The sequence below is a fragment of the Oncorhynchus clarkii genome, chromosome 1 (assembly GCF_045791955.1).
Source record: "Oncorhynchus clarkii lewisi isolate Uvic-CL-2024 chromosome 1, UVic_Ocla_1.0, whole genome shotgun sequence".
In the NCBI taxonomy this organism is placed as follows: domain Eukaryota; kingdom Metazoa; phylum Chordata; class Actinopteri; order Salmoniformes; family Salmonidae; genus Oncorhynchus; species Oncorhynchus clarkii.
In genome coordinates, this window is record NC_092147.1 from 87,002,729 (window position 1) to 87,019,915 (window position 17,187).

General features: G+C 42.9%; 1 protein-coding gene across 1 annotated transcript in view; it reads left to right on the top strand.

Moving 5' to 3' along the window:
* LOC139410665 (adhesion G protein-coupled receptor B3-like) overlaps nt 1-17,187 on the top strand; it is a 173,771-nt gene that overhangs the window by 117,162 nt on the left and 39,422 nt on the right. Inside the window, exons 12-14 of the mRNA XM_071156092.1 lie at nt 6,679-6,829; nt 13,523-13,592; nt 15,678-15,744. Coding sequence (XP_071012193.1) covers nt 6,679-6,829; nt 13,523-13,592; nt 15,678-15,744 — 288 coding nt within the window. The remainder of the gene's footprint in view (nt 1-6,678; nt 6,830-13,522; nt 13,593-15,677; nt 15,745-17,187) is intronic.

Here is a 17,187-nt window from a genome sequence, read left to right on the forward strand (position 1 = left end):
AGACCTACTGTCTGCTGTGAGGAGAGAGAATGTGTTATAGTTCTCCTTCAACACCTGTCTCTAGACCTACTGTCTGCTGTGTGGAGAGAGAATGTGTTATAGTTCTCCTTCAACACCTGTCTCTAGACCTACTGTCTGCTGTGTGGAGAGAGAATGTGTTATAGTTCTCCTTCAACACCTGTCTCTAGACCTACTGTCTGCTGTGTGGAGAGAGAATGTGTTATAGTTCTCCTTCAACACCTGTCTCTAGATCTACTGTCTGCTGTGTGGAGAGAGAATGTGTTATAGTTCTCCTTCAACACCTGTCTCTAGATCGACTGTCTGCTGTGTGGAGAGAGAATGTGTTATAGTTCTCCTTCAACACCTGTCTCTAGATCTACTGTCTGCTGTGTGGAGAGAGAATGTGTTATAGTTCTCCTTCAACACCTGTCTCTAGACCTACTGTCTGCTGTGTGGAGAGAGAATGTGTTATAGTTCTCCTTCAACACCTGTCTCTAGACCTACTGTCTGCTGTGTGGAGAGAGAATGTGTTATAGTTCTCCTTCAACACCTGTCTCTAGATCTACTGTCTGCTGTGTGGAGAGAGAATGTGTTATAGTCTCCTTCAACACCTGTCTCTAGATCTACTCTCTGCTGTGTGGAGAGAGAATGTGTTATAGTTCTCCTTCAACACCTGTCTCTAGATCTACTGTCGGCTGTGTGGAGAGAGAATGTGTTATAGTTCTCCTTCAACACCTGTCTCTAGACCTACTGTCTGCTGTGTGGAGAGAGAATGTGTTATAGTTCTCCTTCAACACCTGTCTCTAGATCTACTGTCGGCTGTGTGGAGAGAGAATGTGTTATAGTTCTCCTTCAACACCTGTCTAGATCTAATGTCTGCCAGGCTGTCTGGTTCATATATACTGTCACTGAAACCATAAGAAGAAAGATCGAGAAAAGAAGGAGGAGGAGGAGGAGGAGGAAGAGACTTTATGTAACGTAGCATTATGCAACACACACAAACACAACTACACACACACACACACGCACGCACGCACGCACGCACGCACACACACACACACACACACACACACACACACACACACACACACACACACACACACACACACACACACACACACACACACCTGGGGGGAAATCAGAATACAGCAATCTCTTTTTAATTACTTTGAATAAGGTAATGTCTTTCTGTTTAGATTTGTTTTCTAAATACATCTGACATGACTCACACCAAACAAATGTGGTTATTCATTTATTTTAACCTTATTTTAACCGTGAACCTTTTAACCTTTATTTAGGCAAGGGGAGCCCCATTGAGACCAAGGTCTATTTTTGAGGGAGCCCTTCACATAGTCCAATAAATGACCTAAAATGACAGGGAGCATCGGAAACACACACAGATTAATACAAATATGAATGGGTTCCATACCCTCATTCCAAAAACACATATTGCATGTCTTCGTGCTCATCTCCTCGAACTGAGAAAACATGACTCTATTTGAAATGATAGTGATTCAAACTGGGAGGTATAGGGAGATCACGTGGCATAATATTGGTGTGCTATCTCGTTCTAAAGCAGGCAGTTGTATAAGAGTTCAAAAGAGGACTGTGTGCATGAATTCAGGGAAAACATGTGACAGCCGTGTCCACAAAGGCGTGATTAAAATCCCTCCTGGCCATGGATAAACATCACTTCATTTTCTCACATGGCCTGAACATGGGTTAGTCAGTATCTCCAGTGATTAAAATCCCTCCTGGCCATGGATAAACATCACTTCATTTTCTCACATGGCCTGAACATGGGTTAGTCAGTATCTCCAGTGATTAAAATCCCTCCTGGCCATGGGTAAACATCATTTAATTTTCTCACATGGCCTGAACATGGGTTAGTCAGTATCTCCAGTGATTAAAATCCCTCCTGGCCATGGATAAACATCACTTCATTTTCTCACATGGCCTGAACATGGGTTAGTCAGTATCTCCAGTGATTAAAATCCCTCCTGGCCATGGATAAACATCACTTCATTTTCTCACATGGCCTGAACATGGGTTAGTCAGTATCTCCAGTGATTAAAATCCCTCCTGGCCATGGATAAACATCACTTCATTTTCTCACATGGCCTGAACATGGGTTAGTCAGTATCTCCAGTGATTAAAATCCCTCCTGGCCATGGATAAACATCACTTCATTTTCTCACATGGCCTGAACATGTCAGTATCTCCAGTGGCTTCCATCAACATGGGTTAGTCAGTATCTCCAGTGGCTTCCATCAACATGGGTTAGTCAGTATCTCCAGTGGCTTCCATCAACATGGGTTAGTCAGTATCTCCAGTGGCTTCCATCAACATTAAAGGCGCAATCTGCAATATATACTGCTGTTCATTGGTCATTTCAATGAAAGCATCTCCAGCCCCATCCCTCAGCTTAATAGCAAACTATGTGACGGGGGTGCAGTTTTCTTTCGTTTTTTAAAATGAAGTGTCTTTTCTAATTCAAGAGGATGGATGTGTTGAATGTTAATCTAATCACTATCCAGTCCAGTACAGTGTGGATGTCTTGGATTTGGAAGGAGCTGACACATGCTCATCTGTTTCCCCTTCTTTGTGTAATAACACTCAGATTACCACAGCTCAAAAACAGGAAATACTGAAACCATAGAGTGTCTGAACTGACATCAGCTTAATCCTCTCACTACCCACTGTACATGTCACTTCCCTTTCACCAAGCTTATTAAGGCTACTTCTTAATTCACTAATCCTCTTTTTCATGGATTCACGCACAAATTCAGGCTGTTGCTTTATCTGCTTAGAGGAAGAATAGTGATGGACAAGCGCGCGCACACACACACACACACACACACACACACACAGACACACACACAGACAGACACACACACACACACACACACACATACACACACAGAGAGTTTTGTATTGCTATCCTTGTGGGGACCAAATAATTGATTTCCTGTCACGCCCTGACCTTAGAGAGCCATTTTATTTCTCTATTTGGTTAGGTCAGGGTGTGATGTGGGGTGTGCATTCTATGTTTTCGTTTTCTACACTATACGTACTGTAACCCTAACTCCTACCCCTAACCCTTACCCTCAACCTAACTCCTACCCCTAATCCTTCCCCTTACCCTCAACCTAACTCTAACCCCTAACCCTTACCCTCAACCTAACTTTTACCCCTAACCCTTACCCTCAACCTAACTCTAACCCCTAACCCTTACACTCAACCTAACTCTTACCCCTAACCCTTACCCTCAACCTAACTCTAACCCCTAACCCTTACCCTCAACCTAACTCTAACCCCTAACCCTTACCCTCAACCTAACTCTAACCCCTAACCCTTACCCTCAACCTAACTACTACCCCTAACCCTTACCCTCAACCTAACTCCTACCCCTAACCCTTACCCTCAACCTAACTCCTACCCCTACCCCTAACCCTTACCCTCAACCTAACTCCTACCCCTAACCCTTACCCTCAACTTAACTACTACCCCTAATCCTTACACTCAACCTAACTCTAACCCCTAACCCTTACCCTCAACCTAACCCCTACCCCTAACCCTTACCCTCAACCTAACTCCTAACCCTAACCCTTACCCTCAACCTAACTCCTACCCCTAACCCTTACCCTCAACCTAACTCCTACCCCTAACCCTTACCCTCAACTTAACTACTACCCCTAATCCTTACACTCAACCTAATTCTAACCCCTAACCCTTACCCTCAACCTAACCCCTACCCCTAACCCTTACCCTCAACCTAACTCCTAACCCTTACCCTCAACCTAACTCCTACCCCAAACCCTTACCCTCAACCTAACTCCTACCCCAAACCTTAACCCTCAACCTAACTCTAACCCCTAACCATTTTTACCTTGTCCCTGAGCTGACAAGGTACAAATCTGTCGTTCTGCCCCTGAGCAAGGCAGTTAACCCACTGTTCCCCGGGCACCGAAGACGTGTATGTCGGTTTTGGCAGCCACCCGCACCTCTCTGATTCAGAGGACAAATTTCAGTTGAATACATTCAGTTGGACAACTGACGAGGTATCGCCTCTTTCCTTAACCCTAACCTTCATTCTAACCCGAACCTTCATTCTAACCCTAACCTTCATTCTAACCCTAACCTTCATTCTAACCCTAACCTTCATTCTAACCCTAACCTTCATTCTAACCCTAACCTTCAGTCTAACCCTAACCTTCATTCTAACCCTAACCTTCATTCTATCCCGAACCTTCATTCTAACCCTAACCTCCATTCTAACCCTAACCTTCATTCTAACCCTAACCTTCATTCTAACCCGAACTTTCATTCTAACCCTAACCTCCATTCTAACCCTAACCATTCTAACCCTAACCATTCTAACCCGAACCTTCATTCTAACCCTAACCTCCATTCTAACCCTAACCATTCTAACCCTAACCATTCTAACCCTAACCATTCTAACCCTAACCATTATAACCCTAACCATTCTAACCCTAACCATAATTGTTGGGAGCTCTTGGCCTTTCCTGTTCTCTCACCGTCTCCAGACCGGTCGGATGTATAGTATAGAAACAGGGCAGAAAGTTGCTATAGGCTCGTGCAACCCTAGGTTAGATAACAGCATAAACAGAAACCCTCTTAAACCTAACCATAATTATAACCCTAACCCTAGGTTAGATAACAGCATAAACAGAAACCCTCTTAAACCTACCCATAATTATAACCCTAAACCTAACCCCTAAGCCTAACCCTAACCCTAACCCTAACCCTAGGTTAGATAACAGCATAAACAGAAACCCTCTTAAACCTACCCATAATTATAACCCTAACCCTAACCCTAACCCTAACCCTAACCCTAACCCTAACCCTAGGTTAGATAACAGCATGAACAGAAACCCTATTAAACCTACCCATAATTATAACCCTAACCCTAACCCTAACCCTAACCCTAGGTTAGATAACAGCATGAACAGAAACTCTATTAAACCTACCCATAATTATAACGCTAACCCTAACCCTAACCCTAGGTTAGATAACAGCATGAACAGAAACCCTATTAAACCTACCCATAATTATAACCCTAACCCTAAACCTAACCCCTAAGCCTAAAATAGCATTTTTCCTTATGGGGACCAGCAGATACTTACCCCATCCCCGAATTTTCCTTGTTTTTCTACACTTGTGAGGACTTCTGGTACCAACAAGGATAGTTAAACAAAAATAAACACACACACACACACACACACACACACACACACACACACACACACACACACACACACACACACACACACACACACACACACACACACACACACACACACACACACACACACACACACAAACACTCCCTCTCCATGTAGATAGCTTGACCTTGCTTCACGTGCCTTCCTGTTCGATCACTAGTGTTGCACACTAATGAGTGTGTGCTGCAGGCAGAGAAATGCAGAGCCATGGCTTTTGTGTCAGTCAGTCAGTCAACCTGGTTCTCTGGCTCCCAATCTGATCATTAGTAGTAGTGCTGTCTGTCTGTCTGTCTGTCTGTCTGTCTGTCTGTCTTTCCTGTTGCTGCAGTCATGGGATTCTAACCAACATTCTTATTCACTTAATGCTCAGGGCAGGGAACGATTACTGTTAGAGACAGGGTACCATTACTGTTAGAGACAGGGTACCATTACTGTTAGAGACAGGGTACCATTACTGTTAGAGACAGGGTACCATTACTGTTAGAGACAGGGTACCATTACTGTTAGAGGCAGGGTACTATTACTGTTAGAGACAGGGTACCATTACTGTTCAGGACAGGGTACTATTACTGTTCAGGACAGGGTACCATTACTGTTAGAGACAGGGTACCATTACTGTTAGAGACAGGGTACTATTACTGTTAGAGACAGGGTACCATTACTGTTCAGGACAGGGTACTATTACTGTTAGAGACAGGGTACTATTACTGTTCAGGACAGGGTACCATTACTGTTCAGGACAGGGTACTATTACTGTTCAGGACAGGGTACCATTACTGTTAGAGACAGGGTACCATTACTGTTCAGGACAGGGTACCATTACTGTTCAGGACAGGGTACCATTACTGTTCAGGACAGGGTACCATTACTGTTCAGGACAGGGTCCCATTACTGTTAGAGACAAGGGTACCATTACTGTTAGAGACAGGGTACCATTACTGTTAGAGACAGGGTCCCATTACTGTTAGAGACAGGGTACCATTACTGTTAGAGACAGGGTCCCATTACAAAATGTATTTGTCTAACTAACCAATATACCATTTAGCAGAAGCTTTAAATTTGCAGTTCAGACCGACTGTGTTTTATACCTGAGTAGAATAGTTATACGACACTTCGATGCTTTTGTGACTGCTTTTATGTGATCAAACTGTGGTGCATTATGGGAATCACAGAATTGACACAGTCAATTATTGTAATAATCTTAGGCTCGTATGTGCTGATCTAGGATCAGGTCCTCCTCGTTCATCTAACGTCATTCATTATTATCTAAAAGATAAAACGGATCCTGTATCAGTTTATCCCACTCTGAGACACTTTGTGAATACTGGTCTATGAAGTTGATGTTGTTGGCCATTGCTGTCCCGCTCACTCATGTTCTTCACAAGGCTTTACCATCCAGAACCTCATTGTCCCTTTTCTTGGTCATGAACAGGGTGTCTGTACCATGACAACAGCCTTCCTTCACTTCTTCTTCCTGGCGTCGTTCTGCTGGGTCCTGACGGAGGCTTGGCAGTCCTACATGGCCGTCACTGGGAAGGTCCGCACCAGGCTCATCAGGAAGAGGTTCCTCTGTCTGGGATGGGGTGAGTGTCTCTGTCTGGGATGGGAAGAGTGTCTCTGTCTGGGATGGGGTGAGTGTCTCTGTCTGGGATGGGGTGAGTGTCTCTGTCTGGGATGGGGTGAGTGTCTCTGTCTGGGATGGGGTGAGTGTCTCTGTCTGGGATGGGGTGAGTGTCTCTGTCTCATGGGTCATGACTCTGAAATGTCTTGGTCTCTCTATTGGTTCGTAGCTCTGTTCTTTAATGTGTCTATTTATCTCTCTACCCCTCCCTTTTCTCTTCATCTCTCTCTCTCTCTCTCTCTCTCTCTCTCTCTCTCTCTCTCTCTCTCTCTCTCTCTCTCTCTCTCTGTCTCTCTCTCTCTCTCTCTCTCTCTCTCTCTCTCTCTCTCTCTCTCTCTCTCTCTCTCTCTCTCTCTCTCTCTCTCTCTCTCTCTCTCTCTCTCTCTCTCTCTGTCTCTCTCTGGACTACAGTATACAGTGATGCTCTAGCAGGGGCCGTGCTGTGATTAGGCTACTGTGAGAGGAGGGAGAGAGAGATGACTCTCTAGCAGGGGCCAGGCTGTGTGTGTAGGCTACTGTGAGAGGAGGGAGAGAGAGAGGTGAGAGGTGACTCTCTAGCAGGGGCCAGGCTGTGTGTGTAGGCTACTGTGAGAGGAGGGAGAGAGGTGATGCTCTAGCAGGGGCCATGCTGTGTGTGTAGACTACTGTGAGAGGAGGGAGAGAGAGGTGATGCTGTAGCAGGGGCCGGGCTGTGTGTGTAGACTACTGTGAGAGGAGGGAGAGAGAGAGGTGACTCTCTAGCAGGGGCCGTGCTGTGTGTGTAGGCTACTGTGAGAGGAGGGAGAGAGAGGTAATGCTCTAGCAGGGGCCGGGCTGTGTGTGTAGGCTACTGTGAGTGGAGGGAGAGAGAGGTGATGCTGTAGCAGGGGCCGGGCTGTATGTGTAGGCTACTGTGAGTGTGAGCAAGTGACACAGGAACAGGGAGGAGGGGTCGAGATACCTCAACCAACCAAGCCAACACTCGCTGTAGTAGACTAATAGCTAGCTAGCTAGGCTAATTATCATCCAATATGATGACGTAGTTTCTGTCTTGACTGCATCAAACAGGGAGAAGCTAGTTAAGCTAGCTAGCTAGGCTAATTATCATCCAATATGATGACGTAGTATCTGTCTTGGCTGCATCAAACAGGGAGAAGCTAGCTAGCTGGGCTAATTATCATCCAATATGATGATGTAGTTAGTATCTGTCTTGGCTGCATCAAACAGGGAGAAGCTTGTTAAGCTAGCTAGCTTGGCTAATTATAACCCAATATGATGACGTAGTATCTGTTTTGGCTGCATCAAACAGGGAGAAGCTAGTTAAGCTAGCTAGCTAGGCTAATTATCATCCAATATGATGACGTAGTATCTGTCTTGGCTGCATCAAACAGGGAGAAGCTAGTTAAGCTAGCTAGCTAGCTAGGCTAATTATCATCCAATATGATGACGTAGTAGCTGTCTTGGCTGCATCAAACAGGGAGAAGCTAGTTAGCTAGGCTAACTGAGGTTGCATGCACTTTCTCTTCCTACAAACAACAACTCCATTCAGAATATAATGTAGCAGGCTACTTGTTGGCTCTGGGTCATTGTAGCAGGCTACCTGTTGGCTCTGGGTCGTTGTAGCAGGCTACCTGTTGGCTCTGGGTTGTTGTAGCAGGCTACCTGTTGGCTCTGGGTCGTTGTAGCAGGCTACCTGTTGGCTCTGGGTCGTTGTAGCAGGCTACCTGTTGGCTCTGGGTCGTTGTAGCAGGCTACCTGTTGGCTCTGGGTCGTTTTAGCAGGCTACCTGTTGGCTCTGGGTCGTTGTAGCAGGCTATCTGTTGGCTCTGGGTCGTTGTAGCAGGCTACCTGTTGGCTCTGGGTCGTTGTAGCAGGCTACCTGTTGGCTCTGGGTCGTTGTAGCAGGCTACCTGTTGGCTCTGGGTCGTTGTAGCAGGCTACCTGTTGGCTCTGGGTCGTTGAAGCAGGCTACCTGTTGGCTCTGGGTCGTTGTAGCAGGCTACCTGTTGGCTCTGGGTCGTTGTAGCAGGCTACCTGTTGGCTCTGGGTCGTTGTAGCAGGATACCTGTTGGCTCTGGGTCGTTGTAGCAGGCTACCTGTTGGCTCTGGGTCATTGTAGCAGGCTACCTGTTGGCTCTGGGTCGTTGTAGCAGGCTACCTGTTGGCTCTGGGTCGTTGTAGCCTGTCCTTTTCCTTTGAAGGGAAATTAAAACATTTTTATCATTTTTTAATCTTCATCATCCCAACATCAACATGTGAAAATGGCGCGTTTCTATATTTTGTAGTAAAAAAAAGAAGATAGGTGTTTCCAGTGACCAACCAATTAGAAGGCGAAGTAAAATTACAAGATGCACACGGAGGGTGTCATTGGAAACACTTATCTTCCTGTATCTTCTTTACTACAAATCATAGAAACACTCTATTTTAACATATGTTGATGTTGAATTAACATATGTTGATTCCATCATTTTAATCACATCTTCCATTGATTAGATATCTCCTAACTTTTGTCCCACAGAGAGGCTCTATGACTGTAGCCTATTGCCGCTTTGATGACTTCTGATTGGCCAACAACAACAACATGCTACATGCGCCCCTCTCGTGAAAAGCAAAAAGCAGCAGCATAAATTATACCATTTCTCTCTATCTCTACTGCAGCAGTCGTGTTCTGATCTGTATGGGTCTTCCTGGACAAATCAGTTAAAATGACACATACCAGAGACCCATGACATTCATATCAGAACCGACAGTATTTAGAATTCTGGATCCAGACCGGCTTTGGTCCCGGATCAGGTCTCAGGTATTTGGATACAGGTGTGTCTGTGAAGACCTCTACGGACGTCTCATCCAAAGACCTCTTACTTACAGCAAAGACACTTCCCACATCTCTATTAAGAATCCAATTGATGACGAAAGAGCCCACACACTCATTCCTCCTGTTACCTAGCAACAAACAAGACTCTCTCTCTTCATTCATCATTGCAGTCCTAGGCCGAACTACAATATGTACAATGTTACCTTGTGCCGATAAAGAAAATTGAAATGAGAGAGAGAGAGAGAGAGAGAGAGAGAGATAGAGAGAGAGAGAGAGAGAGAGAGAGAGAGAGAGAGAGAGAGAGAGAGAGAGGTGAGTAGGTAAAGGCTGATATATATATAGACATTCTAAATGTAAATGATAAAATCGTGTGGTCTTGGTCGATGTTAGAAGGTTAGATGTTGTATGGTCATGTTAGGCGAGAAGAAAATAGATGAGTTGTATCTGTGCTGTATCTTTTGTCCTGCAACTGCACAGAACTTAATATGAGAGGACGTCTCTGAGAACAAATAACAGTAAACTCATCCATTGTAGCATCTCTGTAGACTCATCCATTGTAGCATCTCTGTAGACTCATCCATTGTAGCATCTCTGTAGACTCATCCATTGTAGCATCTCTATAGACTCATCCATTGGAGCATCTCTGTAGACTCATCCATTGCAGCATCTCTGTAGACTCATCCATTGTAGCATCTCTGTAGACTCATCCATTGTAGCAGCTCTGTAGACTCATCCAGTGTAGCAGCTCTGTAGACTCATCCAGTGTTGCATCTTTGTAGATCCATTGTCATCCATTGTAGAGCATCTCTGTAGACTCATCCATTGTAGCATCTCTGTAGACTCATCCATTGTAGCAGCTCTGTGAGGATATGATACTGTCAGAAAGTATGAGTCAACAGTTATGAAACTTATGGGAAGAACCAATACAATCCTCAAGCATCAACATTACATGTTGCTTTTTGTACTGCAGGTGTTCAGTATAATCTAACATCTCTGTGGGGTTTATAGTTTAAAGTAGGAATTGATTTTCTCATCTTGTTCAGATTGTAAATATTAGCTTCTTTTTTTTTACAGTAAATCAAGCAACGTTGGTGTGTGTGCTTAGCGTGTGTTTACATGAACGTGTGTGTAGATCAGAGCTCTGGAGGCTACGTGATTTATGCCATAGCGCCGTACATTAGAGGCCCATTTACCTCTTCAGCACTGGGAGAGACAAGTGGACGACCACAAGGTCTCCGCCCCCACCTCCAGGAAATGTGACTGCATCAGTAAATCCTTCCCAGGCTGTGTGTGTGTGTGTGTGTGTGTGTGTGTGTGTGTGTGTGTGTGTGTGTGTGTGTGTGTGTGTGTGTGTGTGTGTGTGTGTGTGTGTGTGTGTGTTCCCAGGCCATGCCGAGAAGGAAGGTGTTTATATTCCCGGATGGACTGCAACAATCCATAACAGAGATCCAGGTGGTGTAGAGGGGGAACAAGCCCCATGTACCAGAGAGGGAGACCCACTGTAGTCTCTCATAGGGATTGTTTTCGTTGTGTTACTGTGTGTGTAGGTAGCACTGCTCTTAAAGCTAGAATCCCACATTGAAACAATAACAATAACTTTTGGAAAAAGGAAGTTGAGTGACGGGCCTGAAGAAATGTAACCACATTCAAATTCATAGATGTATCTCCGGATGTAAGGACTGACCTTCCATGAAATCAAGTTATGAAATATAGTTTTTGGGGCGGCAGGTAGCCTAGTGGTTAGAGCGTTGTGTCAGTAACCAGCAGGTAGCCTAGTGGTTAGAGCATTGGGCCAGTAACCAGCAGGTAGCCTAGTGGTTAGAGCATTGGGCCAGTAACCAGCAGGTAGCCTAGTGGTTAGAGGGTTGGGCCAGTAACCAGCAGGTAGCCTAGTGGTTAGAGCATTGGGCCAGTAACCAGCAGGTAGCCTAGTGGTTAGAGCGTTGGGCCAGTAACCAGCAGGTAGCCTAGTGGTTAGAGGGTTGGGCCAGTAACCAGCAGGTAGCCTAGTGGTTAGAGTGTTGGGCCAGTAACCAGCAGGTAGCCTAGTGGTTAGAGGGTTGGGCCAGTAACCAACAGGTAGCCTAGTGGTTAGAGCGTTGGGCCAGTAACCAGCAGGTAGCCTAGTGGTTAGAGTGTTGGGCCAGTAACCAGCAGGTAGCCTAGTGGTTAGAGCGTTGGGCCAGTAACCAGCAGGTAGCCTAGTGGTTAGAGCGTTGTGTCAGTAACCAGAAGGTTGCTTGATCGAATCCCTGAGCTGACAAGGTAAAAATCAGTCGTTCAGCTCCTGAACAAGGCAGTTAACTCACTGTTCCCCGGTAGGCCATCATTGTAAATATGAATTTGTTCTTAACTGACTTACCTAGTTATGAGGCATTCATGAAAAGCAAAATTCTCTGTTACAAATCAGGTACTTCTCACGTGTCAGAGATCTCTTGTGGACCTGGTTTTGAACCGGAGACATATCTTGTGTGAGTCAAGCATGAAAAGCACTCTACTCTACTGAAACTGAGAGTTCAAGAATCTACAAGGAATAATACGAATTTCACTGATATTCTTTGCATGTAATTCCCATAATGAGGTATTTATGAAAAGTGGCATTCTCTGTTACAAATCAGGTGCTTCTCGTATGTATCAGAGAAATGTGTTTTTGCACCAGGGACCTTTCTCGTGTGAGGCAAACGTGATAACCACTACACTACGGAAACTGCTGTTTGAATTAGTAAACAGAATCATTATCTGAGGCTATACAGTGTTTGTTTACATTCACATTGTGAACAAACATTGGGGTAAATCATACTTATATTTGGGGTTCTGATGGGGTACGACAGTTGAACTAAGCTCATGAGGCATTTATAAGTTATATTGTTCAAGAATCAGTGGGTATATATCATTAATTTATAAAACCAAGCAACTAATGATTCTATCTTTAAATACACTAAGCTTCTTATCTTGACTGGAGTTCTATCTGCAGAACACTGCCTCTATGGAGCTAATGATGAAGGAGATAGTTAACCTGCACATTCTGGAAGACATTCTGTATGGCATTCTGTATGACATTCTGGATGACATTCTGTATGGCATTCTGTATGACATTCTGGATGACATTCTGGATGACATTCTGGATGACATTCTGGATGATGGCTGCATGACATTCTGTATGACATTCTGTATGACATTCTGTATGACATTCTGTATGACGGCTGTATGACGACTGTATGACATTCTGTATGACGGCTGTATGACATTCTGTACGACATTCTGTATGACGGCTGTATGACATTCTGTATGACGGCTGTATGACATTCTGTATGACATTCTGTATGACGGCTGTATGACGGCTGTATGACGGCTGTATGACATTCTGTATGACATTCTGTATGACGGCTGTGTGACATTCTGGATGACATTCTGGATGACGGCTGAATGACATTCTGTATGACATTCTGTATGACATTCTGTATGACATTCTGTAAGATATTCTGTATGACATTCTGCATGACGGCTGTATGACATTCTGTAAGACATTCTGTATGACATTCTGCATGACGGCTGTATGACATTCTGTATGACATTCTGGAGGACATTCTGTATGACATTCTGGAGGACATTCTGTATGACGGCTGTATGACATTCTGTATGACATTCTGTATGACATTCTGTATGACGGCTGTATGACATTCTGGATGACATTCTGTATGACATTCTGTATGACGGCTGTATGACGGCTGTATGACATTCTGGATGACATTCTGTATGACATTCTGGAGGACATTCTGTATGACGGCTGTACGGCACAATGAAACAAGCATTCAGAACTACCTGTCTTATTGTTCATGTGTTCATTCTTGTCTTTTTCAGGATTACCTGCCTTGGTGGTTGCCGTCTCAATGGGATTCACCAAAGCAAAAGGCTATGGGACACCCCAGTAGTATGTTTTTTTCTCACTTCTTTCTTTCTACCTATGTGTCACCTTGGTAGTTCTGATATTTTAGTAACGATTATAATGTATAGCATGTGGCATTTGCTCATGGTTATCACTGTCTATATCCCAAAATGCAATTGTTTTCATCTGTAACGCCTCATACTAATTGTGTCAATGGTAATTTAAATCAGAACAGTTTCATTTTCAGAAATGTTGGTAAATTAGCTTTTATTGTTTAAAGAACTAGATGGGTGTGTTTTCTCACTATCTAATCATGGCATGGGCTTGTTCAATTACAAAGGAGAGCCTCACACTCTAGGAGTTTAATAACCAACGTTTGACAGACAAGCTGTCTTCATCAGGGTGTAATGACAAACACTGTGGGTCACTACTTTATATACTTTGAAAGGACACACACACAGGTGTCTGCAATCAAGGGGTTGTTCAATGACACGTATTTGTCTCAAATCTATCACACGATGGTTTCATTTCAGAGAGACAAAGAATCATGTGTTTTTTGCTAAACGTTCTACATCCGCCTCACTCAGATAAATAAGTAGTTCTACTAGGTTTTACACAGTCAAATGGAACAAATAACTACATTTTTAATAAAGAACTTTACACATTTTACATTTGTGACATCAGTATTACAAAAATGTTAATTAATGATAATAATATTGCTTCTTTAACGAGGACAACAGTTTTCAGCTGTGCTAACATAATTGCAAAAGGGTTTTCTAATGATCAATTAGCCTTTTAAAATGATAAACTTGGATTAACTAACACAACGTGCCATTGGAACACAGGAGTGATGGTTGCTGATAATGGGCCTCTGTACGCCTATGTAGATATTCCAAACAGCCGTTTCCAGCTACAATAGTCATTTACAACATTAACAATGTCTACACTGTATTTCTGATCAATTTTATGTTATTATAATGGACAATGGCTTTTCTTTCAAAAACAAAGACATTTCTAAGTGACCCCAAACTTTTGAACGTTAGTGTATATGCAAAACATTTACATTTTACATTTTAGTGATTAAGCAGATGCTGTTATGCAGGCAGACTTACAGGTGGTGCATTCATCCTAAGATAGCTGGGTGGGACAACAACATAGCACAGTTAAAGATATTTGCAAAAAAATATTGTTTTATTTCACATCTAAAATCTGTGAATTAAAAAAAATCTGAGAGCAATAATATATTAAGCACACATGAATGTACCCACATGCAATGATTTCTGAAGAAAAAACACAAATGTGAAAACTTGGTTAGCTAGGCTAGGGTGAACCCTACAAACCTGACAAACCCCAAGACAACCCCAGTGGGCATTTTAGAAGATTCTGACAAACCCCCATCTCCTCCTGAGTTGTGTCCCAGCTGAATACTAGTACATAAAGCATGTTTTAAAACTCTCGTTAGCATTTTATTCCCCAGTAAAACTTCCTGAAGCAGAACCACAGCATATGCCTGTACTCCCTTGACACTGGAGGATAACACAACTGTATGCAGCTGTGCACCATTAAGTTGATGTGATTCTGGGGTTTCGTTTCTTTGTGGGAGTTGGTTCGCTAGCTGATGTCTCCCCTTCTCCTCTCCGCTCCTCTCCAATCCACTCCTCTTCTCTTCTCCTCTCCACTTCTCTCCACTCCTCTTCTCTTCTCCTCTCCGCTCCTCTCCAATCCACTCCTCATCTCCTCTCCACTTCTCTCCACTCCACTCCACTTCTCTTCTCCACTCCTCTCCACTCCACTCCTCTTCTCTTCCCCACTCCTCTCCACTCAACTCCACTCCTCTCTTCTCTTCTCCTCTCCTCTCCACTTCTCTTCTCCACTCCTCTCCACTCCACTCCTCTTCTCTTCCCCACTCCTCTCCACTCAACTCCTCTCCTCTCCTCTCCTCTCCTCTCCTCTCCTCTCCTCTCCTCTCCTCTCCTCTTCTCTTCTCTTCTCTTCTCTTCTCTTCTCTTCTCTTCTTTTCTCTTCTCCTCTCCACTCCACTCCACTCCTCTCCTCTTCACTCCTCTCCTCTCCACTCCTCTCCTCCTCTCTGCTCTTCTCCTCTCTTTTCCTCTCCTCCTCTCTCTACAGTTGCTGGCTATCTCTAGAAGGTGGTCTCCTGTATGCCTTTGTTGGACCGGCAGCAGCAGTGGTTCTGGTATGTATTATAGTACTGCTGATTAAAGTACATATTATAGCATTACAGTACTGCTGATTAAAGTACATATTATAGTATTACAGTACTGCTGATTAAACTACATATTATAGTATTACAGTACTGCTGATTAAAGTACATATTATATTATTACAGTACTGCTAATTAAAGTATGTATTTATTATTACAGTACTGCTGATTACAGTGTGTTTTATAGTATTACAGTACTGCTGATTAAAGTATGTATTATAGTATTACAGTACTGCTGATTACAGTGTGTTTTATAGTATTACAATACTGCTGATTAAAGTACATATTACATTATTACAGTACTGCTGATTAAAGTACATATTACTGTATTACAGTACTGCTAATTAAAGTGCATATTATATTATTACAGTACTGCTAATTAAAGTATGTATTTATTATTACAGTACTGCTGATTACAGTGTGCTTTATAGTATTACAGTACTGTAGATTAAAGTATGTTTTATAGTATTACAGTACTTTCGATTAAAGTATGTATTATAGTATTACAGTACTGTAGATTCAAGTATGTATTATAGTATTACAGTACTGTAGATTAAAGTATGTATTATAGTATTACAGTACTGTAGATTAAAGTATGTATTATAGTATTACAGTACTGTAGATTAAAGTATGTATTATAGTATTACAGTACTGCTGATTAAAGTATGTTTTATAGTATTACAGTACTGTAGATTAAAGTATGTATTATAGTATTACAGTACTGCTGATTAAAGTATGTTTTATAGTATTACAGTACTGCTGATTAAAGTATGTATTATAGTATTACAGTACTGCTGATTAAAGTATGTTTATAGTATTACAGTGCCTATCTGCTCATTAAAAGGGAGAAGGCTTGCAGTATCATTGTATGTTTAGGTTAAGTACTATTCAAGGTTGAAGGTGTCTAAATTATCCCATAAATAATATTGGTTTACAGGCAGGATGAGCATACAGTACATACAGTACATACTATCACATATAAAACATATACTCATTCATTGCCTTGTTGGTTATTGTTGTAAATGTACATTTTGTAAAACAGGAAGTGTTTGCTGAAAGAAAGGTTGATTCTTAGTGTTTACTACAATCACTGTCTACACTCTTAGAAAAAAAGGTGCTATCTAGGCCCTAAAAGGTTTTTGGGGCTGTGCCCATAGGAGAACCCTTTGAAGAACCCGTTTAGATTCCATTGAAAAAAACTTTCTGCAGAAGGTTCTACATTGAACTCAAAAGGGTTCTACCTGGAACCAAAAAGGAAAAAATGATCTTATGGGACTAGCTTTTTTGCTAAGAGTGTAGCCTCCTTCCAAAATCTTGACATTTTTCATCAAAGCAGTAAGCACTGATTAAATGCCATTCAAAATACTTGATGTATCCCACAAGGGGCAATTATTGCAAATCTGGTGTTAGTGTTTG